The sequence below is a fragment of the Lontra canadensis genome, unplaced genomic scaffold (genome assembly GCF_010015895.1).
Source record: "Lontra canadensis isolate GAN:19392208 unplaced genomic scaffold, GSC_riverotter_1.0 scaffold34, whole genome shotgun sequence".
Classification (NCBI taxonomy): domain Eukaryota; kingdom Metazoa; phylum Chordata; class Mammalia; order Carnivora; family Mustelidae; genus Lontra; species Lontra canadensis.
Genome location: NW_022631028.1, coordinates 12903648 through 12924721, shown reverse-complemented (window position 1 = coordinate 12924721; position 21074 = coordinate 12903648). Strand labels below are relative to the sequence as shown.

At 35.1% G+C, this 21074-nt stretch overlaps 1 protein-coding gene across 1 annotated transcript in view; it reads right to left on the bottom strand.

The window, feature by feature from the left end:
* The window catches only part of CNTN6 (contactin 6), a 246849-nt gene that overhangs the window by 212014 nt on the left and 13761 nt on the right, over positions 1-21074 (bottom strand). The window contains 1 exon segment of the mRNA XM_032867430.1: positions 18852-18988. Within this exon segment, the coding sequence (XP_032723321.1) occupies positions 18852-18906 (55 nt within the window). The 5' untranslated portion in view covers positions 18907-18988.

Below are 21074 nucleotides of genomic sequence, written 5' to 3'. Positions count from 1 at the left end.
TCTCCTATTTCCCTCTTCCAGCTGGAAATCATTTAATGACTCGATTACTTTTGGACAAAGGGAAAAATACTTGATATTTTGCAAAAGGACCTACAAAGTCCTTAATGACTTGGTCCCTGCTGCTCCCTGTTGCCTCATCTGCTGTTCTATTACTCATCTGCTGTTCTTGCTATTACGATCTGTACTACATTTCTGTTGGCCTTGAACTACCTGTGTGACCTTCTATCTAGTTTCTTTGTTGTTTATTTTTGCCTGTGTCCAATCTGAAAATACCTTTTCTCCACTTTATCTAATTAATAGTCAATAATTATTGAGATTTCAGAAAGTCAATTCTTCACTGCAGTTTCACTGAATTCCCCCAAAGCAGTGAGCTTTCCCTATTACAAATTCTTAAAGACAGGTGTCTTTTCATGCACTAATCACAGGTGTGTGTGTGTGTGTGTGTGTGTGTATGTGTGTGTGTGGTGTGTGAGGATAAAATTATTGGCCTATAAGCTCTGTAAGGATTGGGCCCATGTCAGTTTTGCTCAGTACTTTACCTATAGCATAGTGCTTGGTATCTTAATTTATCTGAATTTCCCCTGTGTGCCCCTCACTGATTTAAGCACAGGGATTCAGAAGTGAGCAGTAGGAGACATATGACTAACAGTTGTTGAATGGATGCCAGAGGTTTTATAAGATGACAGTGGACCCCAAAGTCCAAACGAATAGTACTAATTGTACTTCCCACTATAATTAAATCTGGAATATTAAAAAAAAAATGGAAAAGGATTTAGTGATTGTCATTACCATCATTCAATCTATAGGGTTGCACTTATGCCAAAGAGCCTGACAGGAGAATGTTTTGAGATCGGAAACCTGGAAAGTCCATGAGATGCAGCTAAATAATTTCAATATGAGTCAGAGTCCACTTTAATGCATACAAAAAAAAGAAGATTCAATCTGAAAACATATCCTACATAATTGTATTTAAACAAATAATTCTTCTCAGTGTCTCTCAGAGGGCATTCTATAGGCTCCCATGCCTATTAAAAGACATTTAGTAAATTGGGTGCCTCTGAAGAGATGTAGAAATTTGTTAGCTTTTCCTCTGGCTGTAGCTAAATGAACAGGAAGTTCTTAGGGGAAAAAAAATAAAGCCTTTGAATAAAGTGAATGTATTGTGTAGGTACCAGAGAAATGCCTCAAGCAGAGATTTGCAGAGAAGACCCATTTTATAAAGGGCTATATTAAATTAAGTAAGTGCTCCGAATCTCTAGAGAGAGACACTATGGAGATCTCTGAATGAGCAAAGCTAAGCAGCAGGGGATGCAGAATTTCCTATTACTGGTGTTGTCTCCAGTGTATTGTACAAGTCCTTTGTGAGGCAGAAATACCCTATGCATCTGGGGCACCTGGGTGGATCTGTGGGTTACACCTCTGCCTTCGACTTAGGTCATGATCCCGGGGTCCTGGGATCGAGCCCTGCATCCATCAGGTTCTCCGCTCAGCAGAGAGCCTGCTTCCCCCTCTCTGCCTGCCTCTCTGCTTACTTGTGATCTCTCTCTTTCTATCCAGTAAATAAAATCTTAAAAAAAAAAAAAACCTTATGCATCAAAAAATCAGACAATATCAAAAGGAATTAAGAATTTGTAAATCCAACCCCATCAGTTTACAAATAAAGAAACTGAAGTCTAGAAAAGCAACATAACCTTTCTGGTGTCAGCAAGTAGAAACATATTTTAGATTGGAATGCTGATACAGTCCATTATTCTAGGTTTCTTACACACACACACACACACACCTACACACACTCAAAAAATATTAGGAAAGGGGAAGTTCCAGAGACTGTTTTGTTTTTAATCCAATTTTTATATCTTTGAAGATTCCACAAAGGCATTCATTTTATCAACAAGAAATATAAAGATGAAAATAATATTACTGATCAACTAATAAAATAATCCCAAAAGAAAGTCACTGGGAGGCAGTGTGATAAATGGAACATCCTTGAGTCTTGGGATTATATAAATCTGGGTTCCAGTCCAAATTGCGCCATATACTAGGTATGTGAAGTTCAAAAGCTATTTAGCTAAAAAAAAAAAAAAAAAAAAAAAAAAAAAGCTATTTACCTGTTCTTCATTAGTTTCCTCTGTCTAAAAGGGGGATAACAAAATCTATTTCCCTTTACAGTTTTCTGAAAATTAAATGAAATCGTTCCTATAAAGCACTTAGCACAATAGTGAGCACATGTTAGAAAGCTTAATGAAGACAGCTATTTTTATTGGAGCATTCACACTAAAGTCTATGCAAACTGCCAGATGACAGAAAAGCATTTAGCATAAGGGTTAGATTTCCAAATGAAGAAGCCAGAGAGGAAGTCAGTAATAAGCAGAACTGGACTGATTAATTCCTACTGCAAAGAGGAAAGAAGATAATATGTACAACCACTCCCTATGTCTATAGCAAGAATGTTAAACTTTTCTAAGATGAAACAAATAGAGTAATCCTTAAAAATGTCCTCTCCTTAAGGCTTGCCTGGACTGATGTCACAGCTGGCAGGAAGGCCAGAAGGGAAAGAACATCTTTAGATAGGAAGACAAGTAGGTTAAATGAGCAATGGCACAGAGTCAGCTCGAGTATGATATAAATAGTGCTGAGATCTGTCTCTATTTCACAAGAAGAGACCTTGGCCTGAACCCATCCACTTCTGGAGAAAGATCTTCCAGTAGGAAGACACATACCTTATGTGAAATGGGCAGAGATTCCTGACTCTGATGATGAATAGCCAAGCTAGACACTAACAGACTAGCAGACTGGAGGCCAGCTGCCTCTAAATCATTTTAAAAAAGAGACAGCTTGCCTCATTACAGGTCTGTAGATAGAAACTTGTCTTCACTCTGAAGGGTATGAGCTGCTCATCAAAAAATCCGAATATTCTCTATGATCCTCTGGACATAGTTGATTCAGATTTTAGTGAAAGGATTAACATTTTAAAATAAGGCTTAAGTTTTAAGATACCAATACACACACACACACACACACACCACACAAATATGGTTACACCAGCTGTTTCCACTTTTCACAGGAATTCCTGAACACTGTAACAAGGGTGTATTAAAGTGGGCACACAGTTCTGAGTCAGGCAGAACAATCTGGAACAGCCAAGGGTGTATTAAAGTGGGCACACAGTTCTGAGTCAGGCAGAACAATCTGGAACAGCCAATCTGGAACAACAATTTCAACAGTACACTGTTGAAACCTTAATCTGCCTCAGTCTCCGTTTCTTCATGTGAGTTTTTACTGTAAAAGCTAGATGAGAATATACACAGGCTACTTAGTTGAGAGGCTGGCATGTGGTAGGTGTTTAATCATTGACAGTTCACTAATTCTTGTCTTCTTCCTTCCTTTCTGATACACTGTTTTATGTTAAAAGCCCATTTTGTGTGTTTTTTTTAAATATTTGTATTACCAGTAGTATCTGCAGAAGCTAATACAATCCTGTTTTCGAAGACCCTCAGAAACTGATGGAAGAGTAAACTAGGGTTTAGATCAGTGAAAAATACAATTTTTTAAAACACCTCTGAGGCAGTAAGTGCAAAGAAGTATGAATTTCATGCAGTTGTTTTTTCCAGAGAGCACAAGGGGAATGCGTTTGGTGGGATATACTCCTAAAGTAGCTGTCAACATGCATGCAGAGATGATTCAATAGGACAGGGTTGGAGTTCCCAGGTCTCAAGACTCAACAGCTATCGTACATTTGAACGGTGTGAAATCAGAGGCTAAGTCTTCACTGGAAGGCAAAGTATAATGAATAGTTGCTTGGAGATTTGGAGATTTCTTTAGTCAAGAGCATACAGGAGTTGTTTTCAGCTAGAGGCACTTCTGCTCCCCCCGTGGACTTTTTGAGTCTGGAGACATGTTTTTTGATTGCATGACTTAGTTGGGGGGATATTACTGGCATCCAGTCTGGAGGCCCAGCATGTTGCCAAACATTCTAGGATGCACAGGACTGTCCCATATAGCAAAGGATTATCTGGTTCAAAATCTGATTAATTATAAGGTCAACGGCATTAATGCTGAGAAGATCTGATTTATGGGTAGCAGATTGATTCTGTAGCCAAAATTTTGAAATGAAATTTTGAAGCAAAACTTTGGGTTATGTAATCTGAATCTTCACAGTTCCTCCCACCTCTTTCTGGTACCCATAATTATTCCTTCATTTAAGTTTGGGATTTTGTCTGTGGTCACCATAACCCAGTTAGGATAATGGAGGTTGAACATGGCCTTTTATTCATTTTAACACTGACTGTAACTCAGTGACTCAGAGAAGTAAGAAGCGCTAAGAAGTAGCCAGCTAAAGCCCAGGGATCAAAGGAAGACAGTAAATTTCCCAGTTGACCGAGTTTAAAGATCTGCCCTTAGAGATACAAACACAATCTAGCAGTCATGAACACTGGTCATTGCTGCTACTTCAACTCTTACTAGTTACACAGCTCTTAGCTCCACTCATACTGTGATCACTAACTATCATTTACTGGGCACAGTGCTAAGCACTCTGTATTCTTATATGTCCACAGTAATGTGAATGTCAAACTCACTCTATAAAGTAGTTGTTATCTCTATTACAAAGTGAAGAGACTGATGCAGAGAAGGGTAGGCAATTTTAGGGTAGCCTACTACTGAAGGGCAGCAAAGGGATTTATATACGGGTATGTCCTTTTCCAAAGTCCACATTCAAAGCTAAGTACATGGCACTGTATATGAGGAAGGAATAAAGGAAGGAGAAAAGAGCTGGTCATGGGATATGTTACTTCTGACACTCTTAATTTGATTCTCTATGTCTCCTGCACTAAGATTTTGGTAATACAAGCAATACAAAAAAAGAAGTATTTTTGAACTTCATATAAATGTTTTAAGTTGCACTTTGATTATTCTGATTTATGCTAAGACCTCAATCTGTATCTTCCTGGGATATCAAATTCTTGAAATCAAAGGGCTCTAGAGATCAAGCATTTCCCCTCCCAAGGAAGTTTGCAATTTAAATAGACACTCCGGATTTTAGACTCGGCTCTGCTATTAACTGAGAGTCTTAGGAGATAGCTTTTCTCATTTTTTTAACACATAATGGACAGACTAACATGTTTCCTTTCTACTTCATATCTTTGTTAATTGTTCTGGTATAATTAAAGAATTTAGCACACTATAATTAAGAATATTAAAAGTACTCTTTTTGAATAAAATTTAAGATGAAATATAACTTGGGCCACATATATAACCCAATAGTTCTAAGAAAATATGCAAAAGACCTAAGTATTTGATTATGTATCAGAGGCAAAATTCTTGGTAGTATTTGGAAATTTAGAATGGCCAAGATTTTTCAAATAAAATGAAAAGTTTGGAGAATAGGTTTGGGGTCACTGTTGACCAGCAATGCCAGCAGTTGGAACAAAAGCTGGATATGAAGAAAGAGACTGAGCACATACTCTTATTTATGTCTCTCTCACAATTTATGTCTTATTTATGTCTCTCTCACAATTACTTACATGGAGCTTTCAGAAAAATGTGTCATTTCTACCTTCTAAATTTCACCCAAATTTCCTTTTTGGTCAACTCTAATCTAAAACCGTACAGGAAAGGGAAATTTAGGAAATGTAGTTTTAGCTAAGTCAAGTTTGTCAGTCCTTCTTTTTTCTAGATTCAGATTTCTCCTGATCATCACTTGGTTTTCTGCTGAAAAGCAGCAGTCATGTAAATTGAGAAGAATCAAATGATTACAGAGTGGCTGTTTACATTCTTAACACATCCGCTGCTAAACATGTATTTTAGTCTGTCTCCCCACATTAATAGTTTGTTTGGAGTGTCTGGGTGTCCCACTGAATTAACTGATTGACCACATTGACAGACAGGCAGACTAATCAATGAGCTCTGAAGGCTGGGACAGGAGAGTATAGCACAGCCTTAGCCATGAAATTGTGGCACTCAACAACTCAACCGCGGCATTAGAGTTTAAAAATAAAAAGCATTACTCATGTGTGACTACGCTCCATCAGTGATACTCTCGAAAATAATTTCAAAATAACAATCAGAAAATGTTTGATGAAAGAACAGCACAGAGCAATTCACTCATAATTACCCAAGGGAATAGAATAAGATGGATAAATGAAATTCATAGATGAGTCCCAAAGTGGTTTTTAGCTGAAAGAAGTGGTGCTGTACTTGTACATTCTTTCACCAGAACTATTAGCAAACAGTAAGTTGTGCAATGCTTTTCATTTTTGAATCACTGAATATCAAGGCTGTAAAGGGTTGTGGTCATCTTCTGGTACATTACAAACTCAAATGTCATCAAGGGCCAAACTAAATAGGGTAAGAGGCCAGTCCTCAGACACAGATGATTGTCCCTGGTCTGACTTTACTTCTACCTTCTTTGTCTATCCCTGTGGTCTCATTTGAAATGATTTTGATGATGTAAAAATAAAGGCAATAGGCAGACACAAAGAGGCAGAATGTCCAGATAGGTGGTAGACAGAAAAACCCAGCAACTGATAGGAGATGATTTTTCTGGAACCAGTTCTCTAAAAAAAAAAAAAAAAAAAAAATCCATCTGCTGGTTATAGTGAACATACCCTAATGTACAGATTTGTGGAATCACTGCATTGTACAACTGAAACTGTAATATTATATGTCAATTACATTTCAATAAAAATAATAATTTATCTGTTAAAAAGATAAATTAAAAAATAAAAAAAGAAACCCATCTGCATCATCAATCCTCACATACTTTGGACTCCGAAAATATGTTCTCCAACACAAAGCATGGTCCAGCTCCCACAAATATTTCATCATGCAACAGAAAATCATTTGGCAAATTGGCAGCTTCTATTTAAGAGAGTGTGAAAATCTGGGTAAGCAAAATAAATGTATGGCCATGAACTTACATATATCAAATTATACTTATGGCCTTGGATTCAATTAAGAATATTACATACAGAATACAAAATGGAAAGAACAATTGGCAATTATTAAGAGATATGGTGGTGATGAGGTTGATTCAGATAATTTGCCCCCAGAAAGCACCCTTCCTTCAATTATTGGTAATTCTGAATAAGAATTCTATGAAGATGATGAGGGATTGGTACCTCCCTCTCTTCAGTTGTACAACTGTGGCTGCGCAGAGCTCCAATCACAAATGTAGTAGTTCTGTGTTCCTTTATATTAGTGCTTTTTACGAATTCTCAGGAATGCAAATACAGGTAAAACACACAAACAAAAGCAAATCTTTCTTCCCTTTTGATGTAAGAAATAATCATTGTTTCCCAGCTCGATATTGTGAACCAATTAAAGAGCTGGTGAGCACTTGGGGAGGGTTTTGTTCTTTGTTCAAATGTTGGTTTTTTAGTTCTGTATGTACCAAATCTCTCCATTGTGAGCTTCTGGTAAAGTGAGCAGAAAACACCTGTTGTTAGCTACAAGCTTTAGGAAAATGCAAGTTTGATTTATTATGAGAAGGGAAAGAAATTCTCTTCATCTATTTTCTGATAATCTATTAGGTACATTTTCAGACTGACATCTTTTTGAGCAGCATTAAAGTCTATTATGCTTGTTTCTGAAATTAGTACTAATTCCATAAGGTAAACAAAATATTTTGTACCCTTTGACTCTGTGCAGTGATGGATATCTTAAATAGCTTGATTAAAGCAGACATGTCACAATGTCTAAGTATATGCAATCATCACACGGTACTCCTTAAATATAAACAATTATGTCAATTATACCTCAATAAAGATGGAAAAATAAATTAAAAAATTAAAACATATAACCTCCAATGCCCATCAAGACTAGAATGAAACATTAACTATGAAAGACTCATACAACGGAATCATAAAATGGAATACACTAATGGGAATTAGAAAACTCCTGCTATACACAACAATGTAGGTGAATCTCACAGAGCTAATGTCACATCTAAAAACTAAGATGGGAAAAAGCACATACTATATGATTTTATATGTATTATAATCACACATACACATGTTTGTAGATATATACAACACAGAGAAGTTATATACTATACGAACTTTGCATACAAAATATAAAACTAATCTATGTGGCCATAAGTCAGGTAATGGTTACCCTTTTGAGTCTCAGCTGTAATGGAGGAGTTTCTGGGATGTTGGGAAAATTCTGCATCCTGATTGGAGTGCTCGATATTTTGGGTGGGTTCAGTTTGTGAAAATATGTAGAACAGACACTTAAACTTAATCCCGATGACCAAACTCAACATGATTAAATCTGAATTGCAGGGGGTGGGTTTCTGGCACAGTATTTTGAAAGGTCCTCACATGATTATTTAAAACATACTAAGGTGTTTCTTTGAAAAAATAAAATAAAGGAAAGGAAAAGGAAAAGGAAAAAAGGAACAAAGGGCAATATAGCTGCCCCAAATCCACATAATACAGACGTTTTTTGAACAAAATCCAGCCCCTTATCATGACTTATAACACCCTGAGTAATTTGATCTCTCCCTTCCTCTGCCCAATCTTCCAGTTTTCTCTGATTCCAACTCAGGGAAGCCATACGAAGGAGAGAAACAAAGTGAAATCAGGAGAGGAAATATCCAGACAAGCTGCAGAATTACAGAATTAGTTACTCAGCAATAGGTAAATGATACATCTACCTACAATTTCAAAAATAATGGCTCTGTAGGACTGCATGTGTGTTCTTCAGGTTTGCACAATATTTTAATGAAATCAAATATAACAAATCTATTTTTCTCAATTTTAATCTACTTTTGCTTTACTCACAATTTTGCAAATATGACTACTTTTCTATTCCAAATACTCCCCATTACTCTGGTGAGTTGAGAACTGCTGTAAGTGCAGATAGTTTTCTATTTCCCTGTGACACTTCCACATAAGACATACCCTTTTCTTATCTTTAAAATACATATCTCCAAAGTGGGGCACAAGGAGTATACAAGGTGAACTACTGATAGGAAAGAAAATGTTAGAAATTCTAAAAGTGTTTATTCTGTCTTTAATTTTAACTTGTATATTTTTGATTTTTAATGTACATAAAATAAATACCCCCACACTGGATTTATATATTTATAACTACTATTCCTTTGTTTGTTGGTCATAAAATTTGAGACTGCTTCTTTAAAACCTACTACACTCTGAGCAGAAGCTGGCCTCTAAACACAATTGACGTTAACTTAAAAAAAAAACTGTTATATAAATTTGATTCTGTGTCAAGAAGTGAATGTCTTGAATAAATACTAAAAAAATTTTCATCTGAACTTTGGATTCTCATCATAAACTCTGCTATTTTCTAGCCCTATGGTCTTTGATAAGTCTTTTACCTCTGAATTTCAGTTTCTCCAGCTAGAAGAAATATAGCAATCTTTTCTCTGCTTACTTTCAAGCACAGATGAAACACTGCACATAAAACACTTTATAAACTATAAGGCACTAGGTATAAAGTATAACTAATCAAATATTAAAGGTTAGTTTTTATTTTCCCTTTAGAACAGAGCATTACATCATTATAAATTTATTTTCAACAAGAGTAAATACAATATATTTCTCAGAATGAGCAATTTGAGCAATTTGAGAATTTGAGAAAAATTACATCTTTTTAAACAAAGTATGTGGAAATAACATTCCACTTCATGGCATAAGTATTAGGAAAAAAAGAAAATTATTTGTTGTTTGGAAGATTATTCAGAATGGAGGTCACATCTGAACATGGCTGAGAAAGACTGGATTTTACTTCATTGGAAGGAAGTGGATCCAAAGAAGGACAAGGCAGGTGGAGACATTCATATGAGGAGTGGAAAAAAAGTGCAGAGATCTCATTGGTAGTACAGTCTGACTTAAATGAAGGATACATGAAGGAAAGAAAGAGAAGATACAGCCCAGGACACAGGTTGAATTAAATTAATTGGAGAACTTTCAACATTTGTTGAAGGAAATTGAATTTGAATGCTTGATTAGATGGTTTGAACTTCATAGGATATGGGATCTGTGGAGGTCCTGACACAGAGTAAGGACAAAATCCTCTGTGCTTGATGAAGATTAGCCTCTATAGGAGTCTGTGTCAATAAGCTATGTCTTGGGAAGGATATAGGGGATGACTTGAAATAGGTAGAACACACAGGAGGCTACTACAAAAGTCTAGAGGAGACGTAATGGGGGATCGAACTGACTGATAACCCTGGGACTGGGAAGGAGTGGAAAAATACATCTTGAGATGAAATACAGCTCAAAGGCTTTAAATATTCAGATTATTTGTGACACAGTATCAGTGGGTATCTGCTACCCAATAATATTAAAGTACCACCGGCTGTATGTCAAGTATGCTAGTCCTTGAACAAATAACACCGAAATTATGCCTGCCCAGGTCAAGTGTGCCTGAGCAAACACTGTGTGTTCAGTATACACCATGAATTTTTTAAAGAGTAAAAAAAGTGCCTGAAACCAAATGATATATTGTGATTAAAATGCATATGTTTAAAAGTAGGTTCTAATAATATACATTAAAATTCTAAGTGTTTGGGGATATTGGATTACCCTTGAATAGTTTTGGGGACTTACTTTAAGAGGTCAATCATTTATTAATTTATTTAAAAATATTTATTGAATGCTTACTATGTGTCAGACATTCTACTATGCATAAGAGATGCAGTCACATACATGGGTGGAAATATTTTTACCTGCATAGCATTTGTATTCTACCAGATCTAGATAGAAAATGGAAAAGTAATAAACAAATTTGTAAGTTAATTCCAGATAGTAACAAGTACACTAAAGACAGTAAAAAAGGTTGATAAGAGTGACTGGGGCCAGCAGTGGTACCAAGTGCTGGCTACATCTATAGGCTGGTTTCGTTTCTTTTCTTTCTTTCTTCCTTTCTTTCTTTCTTTCTTTCTTTCTTTCTTTCTTTCTTTCTTCTTTTTAAATTTTTTGATAGGTTTCTAAGAGATCATTCCATGGAGATGACTAATTGGAGATGGGCATAAGGGAAAGAGCCAGGCATAGAGAGATTTGAAGAGTGCTCCAGGCAACTGAAGAGCAAAGGAAAAGCCCAGAGCAGAGAATAATCTTGATATTTCTGGGAGCATAAGAAAGAATTATGGCTCAAGTGTAGTGAGCAAAGGGGAGTTTAGTATAAGTTGAGATGAATAAGGATGAAAAAAGTCAGATTGACTAGTTTCTTGCTAGCCATAAGGAGATTGATTTAAGTCTTGGGAAAGTTTTAAATAGAAGAAAAACTTTATCAAAATGCCCATGTTATTTTTGATTTGTGGTTAAACTATTTACGGTATCCTTAAAATAAAAATATTACCTGATGTTATCACCTCTAAAGAAAGGTTGACCCTCTCCTTCAAAGACTTGGAGTTAAAAGAACTATGTTCTACATTCTCATCTACTAAGGGCCAAACATTCCCTATAGAATGCCTCATCTGTATACCAATCATTTCCTTCTAGTGCTGACAAAACAAAATTTTTTTTGTACATTGTTATCAGTCTTAAAAAACAATTTTATTTAGGTTTTAAGAACCAATTACTTTGGAGGAAGATTTTATAATCATATAAACACCTTTATCAGTAGGCATTGCATAAAAATGGTGTTTTCAGCATTTCTAAATTGGGCCATCTCTATTAGAAATTGCAAAGATGTCACTTGACTTAAAAATATAGCCTGGTGTTCCATTCCTAAAGGTGCTATTATGCTAACAATAAATCTGAACAAGACCGTAGGCAGAGTGTGGGTTGTGATGTACTCAATATTCATCACACTCTGACCCAAAGGAATATCCATTACGTGCTTCTGGGATCCTTGAGCAAAGCAGGTTTATTACACCTGACAATTTTCATGGATTTGCTGTGTGATACATCGTCTACTTTGAAGAAATCTTGGTTACAGTACATATTTCCATTCTTGCAGCTTTCTCTCTCAGGTAGTTCGTTTACTCTGGCTCTCAATTCAATAGAAGGTTATGCTTGAACCAGAGTAAAATTTAAGCAATCGTAAATACTTTTCAATGTCTCCTTATCATAGTTCTCTGATTGTGAGGGTTTAGAAGGAGGTAGATTTTCTCTCAGATTCAATTTCAGGCTGCTCCACTTGCAAAACAGCAAGCTATGTAAAAACACTGACACACAGGTTGTTGTTGTTGTTTAATTTTTTGGTATAAGCTCTAAAAAGAACTTTATTCAAATTTTAAAAATCGATTACCTTGGGAGTTTGGATGATAATATAAACACATTTGTCAATAGATACTGCACGTAAATGGTGGCAGATAAGACGTAACTCCTAGTCTCAGTTTATTCCTCAAGAGTAATTAATACAGAGGGAGAAACCAGCTCATTAGACCCTGATGACACAATACAATAGTTAGAATGCCTAAAGGAGGCCTTGAATACTACTCTGCCAATAAATGTACTAGCTCCATGTTCACTTCCTTAAATTATTCAGTTTCTCTCTGAAACAAAAGTAAGTCTCACAGTGAATAACCAGTACTACTTCACGACTGACCAAATAGGTTTTCAAGTCCATAATTTTGTAAAATATATACAGAATGCTCAGCTGTAACAAAATAAGTACAAATGGCACACAGATAAGCCTTACCTTCATGAACCAAGTGGAGTGTTTAGAAAAACTACCAGTTAAGTGATAATATTTTGTTAAAATAACGAAGTTAAAAATAGAATAAGCAGAACTTCTTAAGATGATATGAATTTTGACTGCCATGGAAATAAAATTCCTTAAAAATATTAAGGGTTGCTATTTATTATGTTCTATAATATAATACCAGCCATTGACCTTCACTGGCATATTCTTAAGTACTGCCAAGCACGTATAAGGCACTGGGTTTAAAATTATACTATCTTTAAGCCCAGATGACCCAAAACAGACACAACACAGGATTCAGCTGATTATTATTTTTATCCTATTATTTAATGTTTTAAATTTTTTTACAATTGTCTAGCCAAACTATGGAAAGAATCTAGATGTCCATCAACAGATGAATGGATAAAGATGTGGTATATATATATACAATGGAATACTATGCAGCCATCAAAAGAAATGAAATCTTGCCATTTGTGATGACATGGATGGAACTAGAGGGTTATGCTTAGCGAAATAAGTCAATCGGAGAAAGACAACTATCATATGATCTCCCTGATATGAGGAAGTGGAGATGCAATGTGGGGCGGGGGCTGGGGGGTAGGAAAAGAATAAATAAAACAAGATGGGATTGGGAGGGAGACAAACCATAAGAGACTCTTAATCTCACAAAACAAACTGAGGGTTGCTGGGGGGATGGGGGATAGGGAGAGGGTGGTTGGGTTGTGGACACTGGGGATGGTATGTGCCATGGTGAGTGCTGTGAAGTGTGTAAACCTGGCGATTCACAGACCTGTACCCCTGGGGCTAATACATTATATGTCAATTTAAATTTTTTTTTTACAACTGTCACATTTTTAAATGTGAAAACTTGAATTCTGCAATTTGCCTATAATTTATCAAATTTTACACAAAAATCATAGTATAGTGAAAGATTTAAAAGAAATGCATTTCTCACACTTGTGATATTCTGTTATCAACGGAATCTGATCCTACATGGATTTTCAGCTTCTTCATTACATCCACTATAGATTTGCTCTAAGTACTTTGTTTAATATTTATCTTAAGAACAAAATATTTCTTTCTGAAAGCTTCCTGTGTATTGTCTAAAAGAAAATTAGTTTTCCTCCATTTATCAATGTGGTCTCGAAATTATCCCATTAATATTTATGTTGTCCCTACCCTAAAGACATGCACATGCCTCAGTAATTTGGGGGCTAAAAATCAAACTTCCAAGTCTATACTAAACCTGTTGATGCTTTTTTTTTCCTTCCAGGAAAAACTGTGTCTTTTCATTATTCCTTTATTTATTCTGTTCCTTATTCCCTGTGGTGACTTGGCATTAATGCCAGGTGGAATTTCATGTTTAGCCTAAGCTTAGCATCTTCAGTAATTTATAACAAAAATAAATTTCCTGGGGCACCTGGGTGGCTCAGTGGGTTAAAGCCTCTACCTTTGGCTTGGGTCATGGTCCCAGGGTCCTGGGATTGAGCCCCATGTCGGGCTCTGCTCAGTGGGGAGTCTGCTTCCTCCTCTCTCTCTCTCTCTGCCTGCTTCTCTACCTACTTGTGATCTCTGTCTGTCAAATAAAAAAATAAAATCCTAAAAAAATAAATAAATTTCCTAACCTGTACTAGACAAGTTTCTTTCCATCACATGGGACAGCATCTCAATGTAAATTAGCCTTATATGAGAAAGGGACATCTTATTGGCTTATCTACATAAAGTTCCAAAGGTAGAATTAAAAAAAAAAAATTGTGCTTTTCTTCCCTTGGATTGTCCTACTTCTGTGTTAACTTCATTTTCAGACAGACTCTCCTTTACAGTGGCCCTGGGTATATCCTTCCACTAACTAGAAAAACACAAATGCAATGCCTCTCTGTCATTTTATTTTAGCAAAAATCTAGATTTGCTACATAAAATATATAAGTAGATCGAAGATTGAAAAAAAAGCAGCAGATGTCCTCTTTGAACACTTCCATGTTAAGTACTCTCTACTGTGTTGCTCATACAGCAACTTGTACTTAACTGCATATATTGACTTACTTGCTTGTTCCCCTTTTTAGACTGTAGGGTGAAGGGGGCAGGGACCAGGGCCTCTTGTTTTAGAAAGTCAACAGCTAGCTCAGTGCCTGGAACATATGAGCTACTAACACACATCTGTTGAATTGAATGGAACTGCTTTCTTTAGTTTATTTGATAAATATTTCTACACCATCTGCTAGGTGATGAAGAAACAGTAGAGAATATAGCAGATGAAAATCACTGCCCACATGGAGTTTCCATTCAAATGGTTTGAAACTTTTAAATATTACTAGAACTTCATCTCAGAAACCCTATGACAATATCATTATAGCACACATTTATTGGGATAGACTAGACCAGTTGTTTCTCAGAGGAAATGATAAGACTAAATTTTTTTTTGAAGATTTTATTTATTTATTTGACAGAGAGAGATCACAAGTAGGCAGAGAGGCAGGCAGAGAGAGGGGGGGAACCAGACTGCTTGCTGAGCAGAGAGGCCAATGCGGGGCTTGATCTCAGGACCCTGAGACCATGACCTGAGCCAAAGGCAGAGGCTTTAACCCACTGAGCCATCCAGGCACCCCCTAAATTTTTTCTACTTGATGATAATGCAAATAGGACCAACAACACTGAATCTCATTCATTCATTCATTCAACAAATGTTTACTGAATCTCTGCCAAGTGCCAGGAAGATATAGTCCCTGCCTTCTGGAGGATAAGATCTAGTGAGGAAGAAACATATTGCCTTGGTTTCCTACAGCTCCTATAAAAATTATAATGTCATGGCCTGAAACAACACACACTAATTTTCTCACAATTCTGGAGGTTAGGAGTCCAAAATGGGTTTCACATGGCAGAAACCATGGTATCTACAGGGCCACACTCCCTGCAAAGGTACAGTGGGTGAATCCATTGGTTCCCTTGTCTCTTTTCTAGCTTCTAGAGCTTCATTCCTCTCATTCATTGTCTGATAGCCCCTCCTCCATGCTTAAGGTCAACAGCACAGTATCTTCAAATCTTTTTCTACTGTTTTCATATTGCCTTCTGCTCTGTGTCCAAATCCCTCTCTGCCTTCTTCTTATAAGGGCACTTGTGATTTCCCACATGGATTTTTCAGAATAATCTACCCATCTCAAGATCTTTTTAACTTAATCACATCTTCAAAATCCATTTTTTTATTTAATGTAAAATTCAATTTACAGAAAGTAGAACTTAGATATTCTTGGGGCTGTTATTTAGTCTATCAAACACATAAATAAAATAATTTAAAAATATATGATTAGTGGTTAGTATCTTAATGAAATGGGCCTTAGTTTTCTCACAATATTGAAAAAATGCTAAGATAGAACAATAGAGCTTTTAAACACTCACAATTTAAAAAATGTTCCAGAATCATAACATACACCTACATGGACTATGATTTATAGTAAAGGCCTTTGTCTATAATAAAGGTGGTAGAAGAAGTTGTAAACTTAATGAAAACAAACAAATCAAAAGAAAACAGGAGAAGAGTTTGGGGGCAAAATTTTGTTTTACTTTAGAGTCTAGGGGTGCCTGGTTGGCTCAGTTGGTTAAGCGACTGACTTTTGGTTTCAGCTCAGGTCATAATCTCAGGGTGGTGAAATTGAGCCCCAGGTCCAGCTCTGCACTCAAGGCAGAGTCTGCTTGTCCTTTTCCTTTTTCTCCTTCCTACCACTTGCTCTCTCTCTCAAACACATAAATAAATTAAATTAAATAAATAAATTAAATCAAATAAATTAATTAAATCTTAAAAAGAAAGAATCTGCGAAGATTCAAAATACCAAAACTTTCAAAAGATTATGTAAATGAAAATAGGAAGGAAAAAGCAGGTAATTGTAAAAGACTTGCTAGCCTTTCAGAATCTTTTTTGGTTATTTATTTATTTATTTTTTATTGTATTATGTTGTTCATCATACAACACATCATTCGTTTTTGACGCAGTGTTCCAAGATTCACTGTTTACGTACAACCCCCAGTGTTCCACGCAATACGTGCCTTCCTTAATACCCACCACCATAGCCTTTCACAATTAATAAAAAGTAAGTTTTGGGAAAGCAAAGAAGATATTTTACATAGGCACAGAAATAGCACTTCCTCATAAGAAAATCTAATTTTCCAAACTAGCATAGTATCTGCAAGTAGGAAGACACACCACGAGATCTCTAAAAGCAAATAAACAAACAAATAAACAAATTTAAAGCAATGCTCTCTTGTGTATACATTATCAAAATCCTTACCTCTGGGGCAATGTTTAGCTCAGACTATTTTATTTAAATAGCTATGTTTAAAAAAAAAAGAAAGAAAAAAGATCCAATCTGTTCTTTCACAAGGAAATTGTGCACCAAGGACATATGATTATTCTTCCCTTTAGACTAAAGCAAAAGGACATGTTGAATCACATCCAATTTGGATAAATAAAAGTTAATAGAAGAATTGGTGGATTTCTCAGATCTAATATGCATTCTGAGAATAATAATTTATTTTAATTTAACACAAAAGGTGTTTTAGAGATACTACGCTGATTCAATATACATATTTAAAGAGCAAATGTTGATGCTAAATTTTGACAGGAAGCTGAAATGTGAATGTATGTGAAGTGGGAAGAGAATTTCTTATTCACACATATATAATTTGGGGGCACCTTGATGACTCTGCTCTGTCCTTTTTTAATCTATTACAAAAAGAGACATTATTATTTAACTCTGAATCTTTGTTACAGAGAGAAGTGACAGGAATCAAAATAATGTAATCACTGGAATAAATATGACTAGCACTTCTAAACACCTTTATTTATATGGCTTTCTGATTCTAATGGTTAATTTCTACATATTTTAGCATTTTCATAGCTTTCAAGATTAGTGTTATCTTTCCATTTCTTGGAATTGCTATTAAATATGTGTCTCTTCTAAATATGTGCTGCTTTTCTGGCTTGTAAATTACTATGTTAGTTTCTGTGTTCTCCCAGTATATTACTGCCTTTTTTTTTTTTAAACAAATATATGAACTTCAAAAGTACCCATTATTACACAGTTGGTGGGAAGCAGCATGGCATGGTAGAAGGGCTGCTCTGACAGTGAGATAATCTAGCTGATGTCCAAACTTTGTGACAACTCGAATAGGTAAACTTGACAATTAAGAACAGAACTCTATGATCTTAACAGACCAGGGCTGGTGATTTAGAAGAAATGGCCAATATTACTCCCTTTTTTATTTCTGTGCCCCTTTATATTAGGGTTTTGCGGCTTTTCTATCAAGAGATGAAGTATATTTCTAAACCCCTTGAATCTGGACTGGTCTTGTGACTTAGAGTGGTTAAAAGAATGTAGCAGAAATAACACTGTGACAGTTGCAAGTCTCAGCATCATGGTATTTCGCATGCTCCTGATTTCTCTAGGCACTCTAAGCAGTCACTATGTGAAAGAGCCCAGAGCCACAGAGGATGAGATCACCTGAACCAAGGCTGATGCAGCTTAGTCGTCTCAGCTATGAATATCCTCCACCAGCCTAGTACCAGATGACCTAGGCGCTGACCACAGATGTTATTCACCTGAGCCAAAACTAAAAGAACAGCCCTGAGTGAGACTATCTTAAGTTGTCAAATTTCAGACTTGTCAACTAAATACATGGTTATTTCTTACTTTAATCTACTTAGATTTGGGATGGTTTGTTACACAGCAAAAGCTCACTGACACACCAATATTAACAGATATAGTTGAGTAGAAGAATTCATATCATTGAAATGGGAAGAACAATTTCAAAGGTTATTTCTAGTTTTGATATAACATTCTTTATTACATTTTCTTCTATTTCAATATAGTTTTATACCAAATTTTAAATTTGAGAGAAAATAGATATTTCAACCTTAATTTGCAATGACTTCAATACACAGGAAATAAAAAAAATAACTATTCTTCATTGTTTATTGATCCAAAAATATTTTAATTGCATACTTCCACAATAAAAATTTCATATTTGACAATTTATAACTAAAATATTAGTTCTGTTTAAAAATAGGGCTTGATAAATTTTTTAAGGATTCTATATTAGCCATAGAAATTACCTTAAAATTTTTGTTTATCACATAGTAATTCAAATAATATAAGCATTAAGCATTTGAAAATTGTTTCACATATGAAAAAAAGTAAAATGCCAATAGATTATCAATCAAAACTCATAATAATAGAATACATTACCTGCACAAGTATTTATGAGTGGCAGCAGAATTATCAGTTTCCATAGCAACCTCATTTCCACTTTCTGAGGTCAAAATTTCTCCCATACAATCAGCAGGAAAAAAAAATGTCTATCTTCCAGTCAGTATCTCAAGAGTCTAAAAAAAACAGAATTGTCATGAAATGACAAATATACAAATATGAGTACTTAAAAATGTATATGAATTATTGGACATTATTTAATCTATTATGAATATATTATTATCCAAAATAAAACAATCTAAATGTCTACCTTTTATGTATATGTATGTTTTACAAAGTTTCTACAATTTCAACTCATATTTCCATAATTTCAGTTCATACCTTTGATACACATGTTATTTGCTATGAGATTTGATGTAGTAGATAATGGGGTGTGATGCAATTCAATTGAATGAATGTATTATGTTGATTAAAATGTTCACTATTAGAATTTTGAGTTTAATTGCTTTTGAAATGTTAATAAGGACTAAAAACATTCTACGAACTCCTGTAATGCTCTTGTTTCCCTTATTTTTTATTCTATCCCATTAGAAATAGGATAAAATATTACTCTATCTCATATGTATTAACAGTGATTTTACAAATTTCAGGGACTTTTCTAAGTTTTTTTATTACCATTTTTGAGAATATATTCATTAAGAAACAGGACCTTTCCTAACATTATGAGAACTAAAACTAATATTGTGCAACAAAACATGCAAGAAATGAATTTCTGGAAGTATTATCTTTCATATATGACACATGCATTTCCTATGGTGTTACATCATAATTTTCTCTAAATTATTTTGATAGTTAAGCTATCCAGTGATAAGTGAAATTAAGGTGAAGTGTTTTGTGTTTTTTACTTCAAAAGAGAAATCTAATAAGGAGACTCTTAAAACTCATGATCTCAAAAATATATATATGTGGAATAAGTTTAAAATAGACTCAACTAGGTTACATTTGATAAAATGATTATATAGAAATGATAGGACACTTTGGGAATTTTTAACTTACATATATATATTTCTTGTAACTTCAAATATTTTTGGAAATATGTGGACTTTATTGTGATGCTAGCAGATAATGACATTTTGAAAGTTTCCTGATACATTTTTAAATTTTAAAACCCTTTCTTTTCTTTCTGTTGCTAATTACTTCAACTAAAGTCAAAACTGTCTATATTCCACTTTAAGTTTTTGTAAAATCTAAGTTAAATGCTTTAAAATTTAATCAAGGAATAAAAAATCCAAAGGAAAATAATATTCAGTTCCACCATCTTATAAGAGACACAAACATTTAACAAAACAACAAAATTAAGCACAGATATATACATTATTGAATGTTTATGTGTGGTAAGTATGGTAAATGTTTTGAACTGAAAAATGAAATCTGGATATATGGGATGAGGTTCAAGTAGCATTTTTGAGCTGAAACTTGAAGGACAGGTAGCTCTTAGCCAGTCAAAGAGTGGGTATACACAGTATGGGGATATAGGGCTGTGGTGATTAAGATGGGTAAGGATGAGGAATGAGACCAAAAAAGTTCTAGTATACAAGATATAATTATATGACCCACTTATTTGATGGACATTCGTTATTTCTCCAACTCAGCAATTTTTTCCCTTCTTTTGATTAAAGCTCTGAGACTTTCTTTTGAGGAACCACTTCCTTAAACACCCTCAGTCCATATCACTGGAGTGGGATTGCCTCCACCTTCTAGCTCCAGAGATGAGGATGTAACCAGGGCCTTGTCAATCAGAAATCCATTTACCTCACTACAGTGTTTTATAAAAGGAGGAGCACATAAGCCACACCAATCACAATCAAAACCATGACCTCTGTCAATATTATTAAGATGATTAAGTTGCTAACATAAAAATTTGTTGATCCAATATAATATAATATTTCAGAAGGGCTGTCAACCCAATTTTGTAAATGTGTTTAAAAACTCTCAATTCCCCTTGGAAGACAGTTTACTAAGTCTTCACCCCAACTATTTCTTTTATAGGATCCAATAGTCCTGGGTTATAGTGCACACAAACCCAATTTCTAGCAGTGTCCAGATACCTAACACTCAGGAATGGTTCCTTCTTCCTTGGGCTGGTATAATTATTCCAAATATGCAATGTCACAGAAGCCCACAAAATCTAGCTAACCCCACCCCACCTGATATCCATGAGTTGCTTCCTACTCTCCCAGCTGGCTTTTATCCTGTCCCATG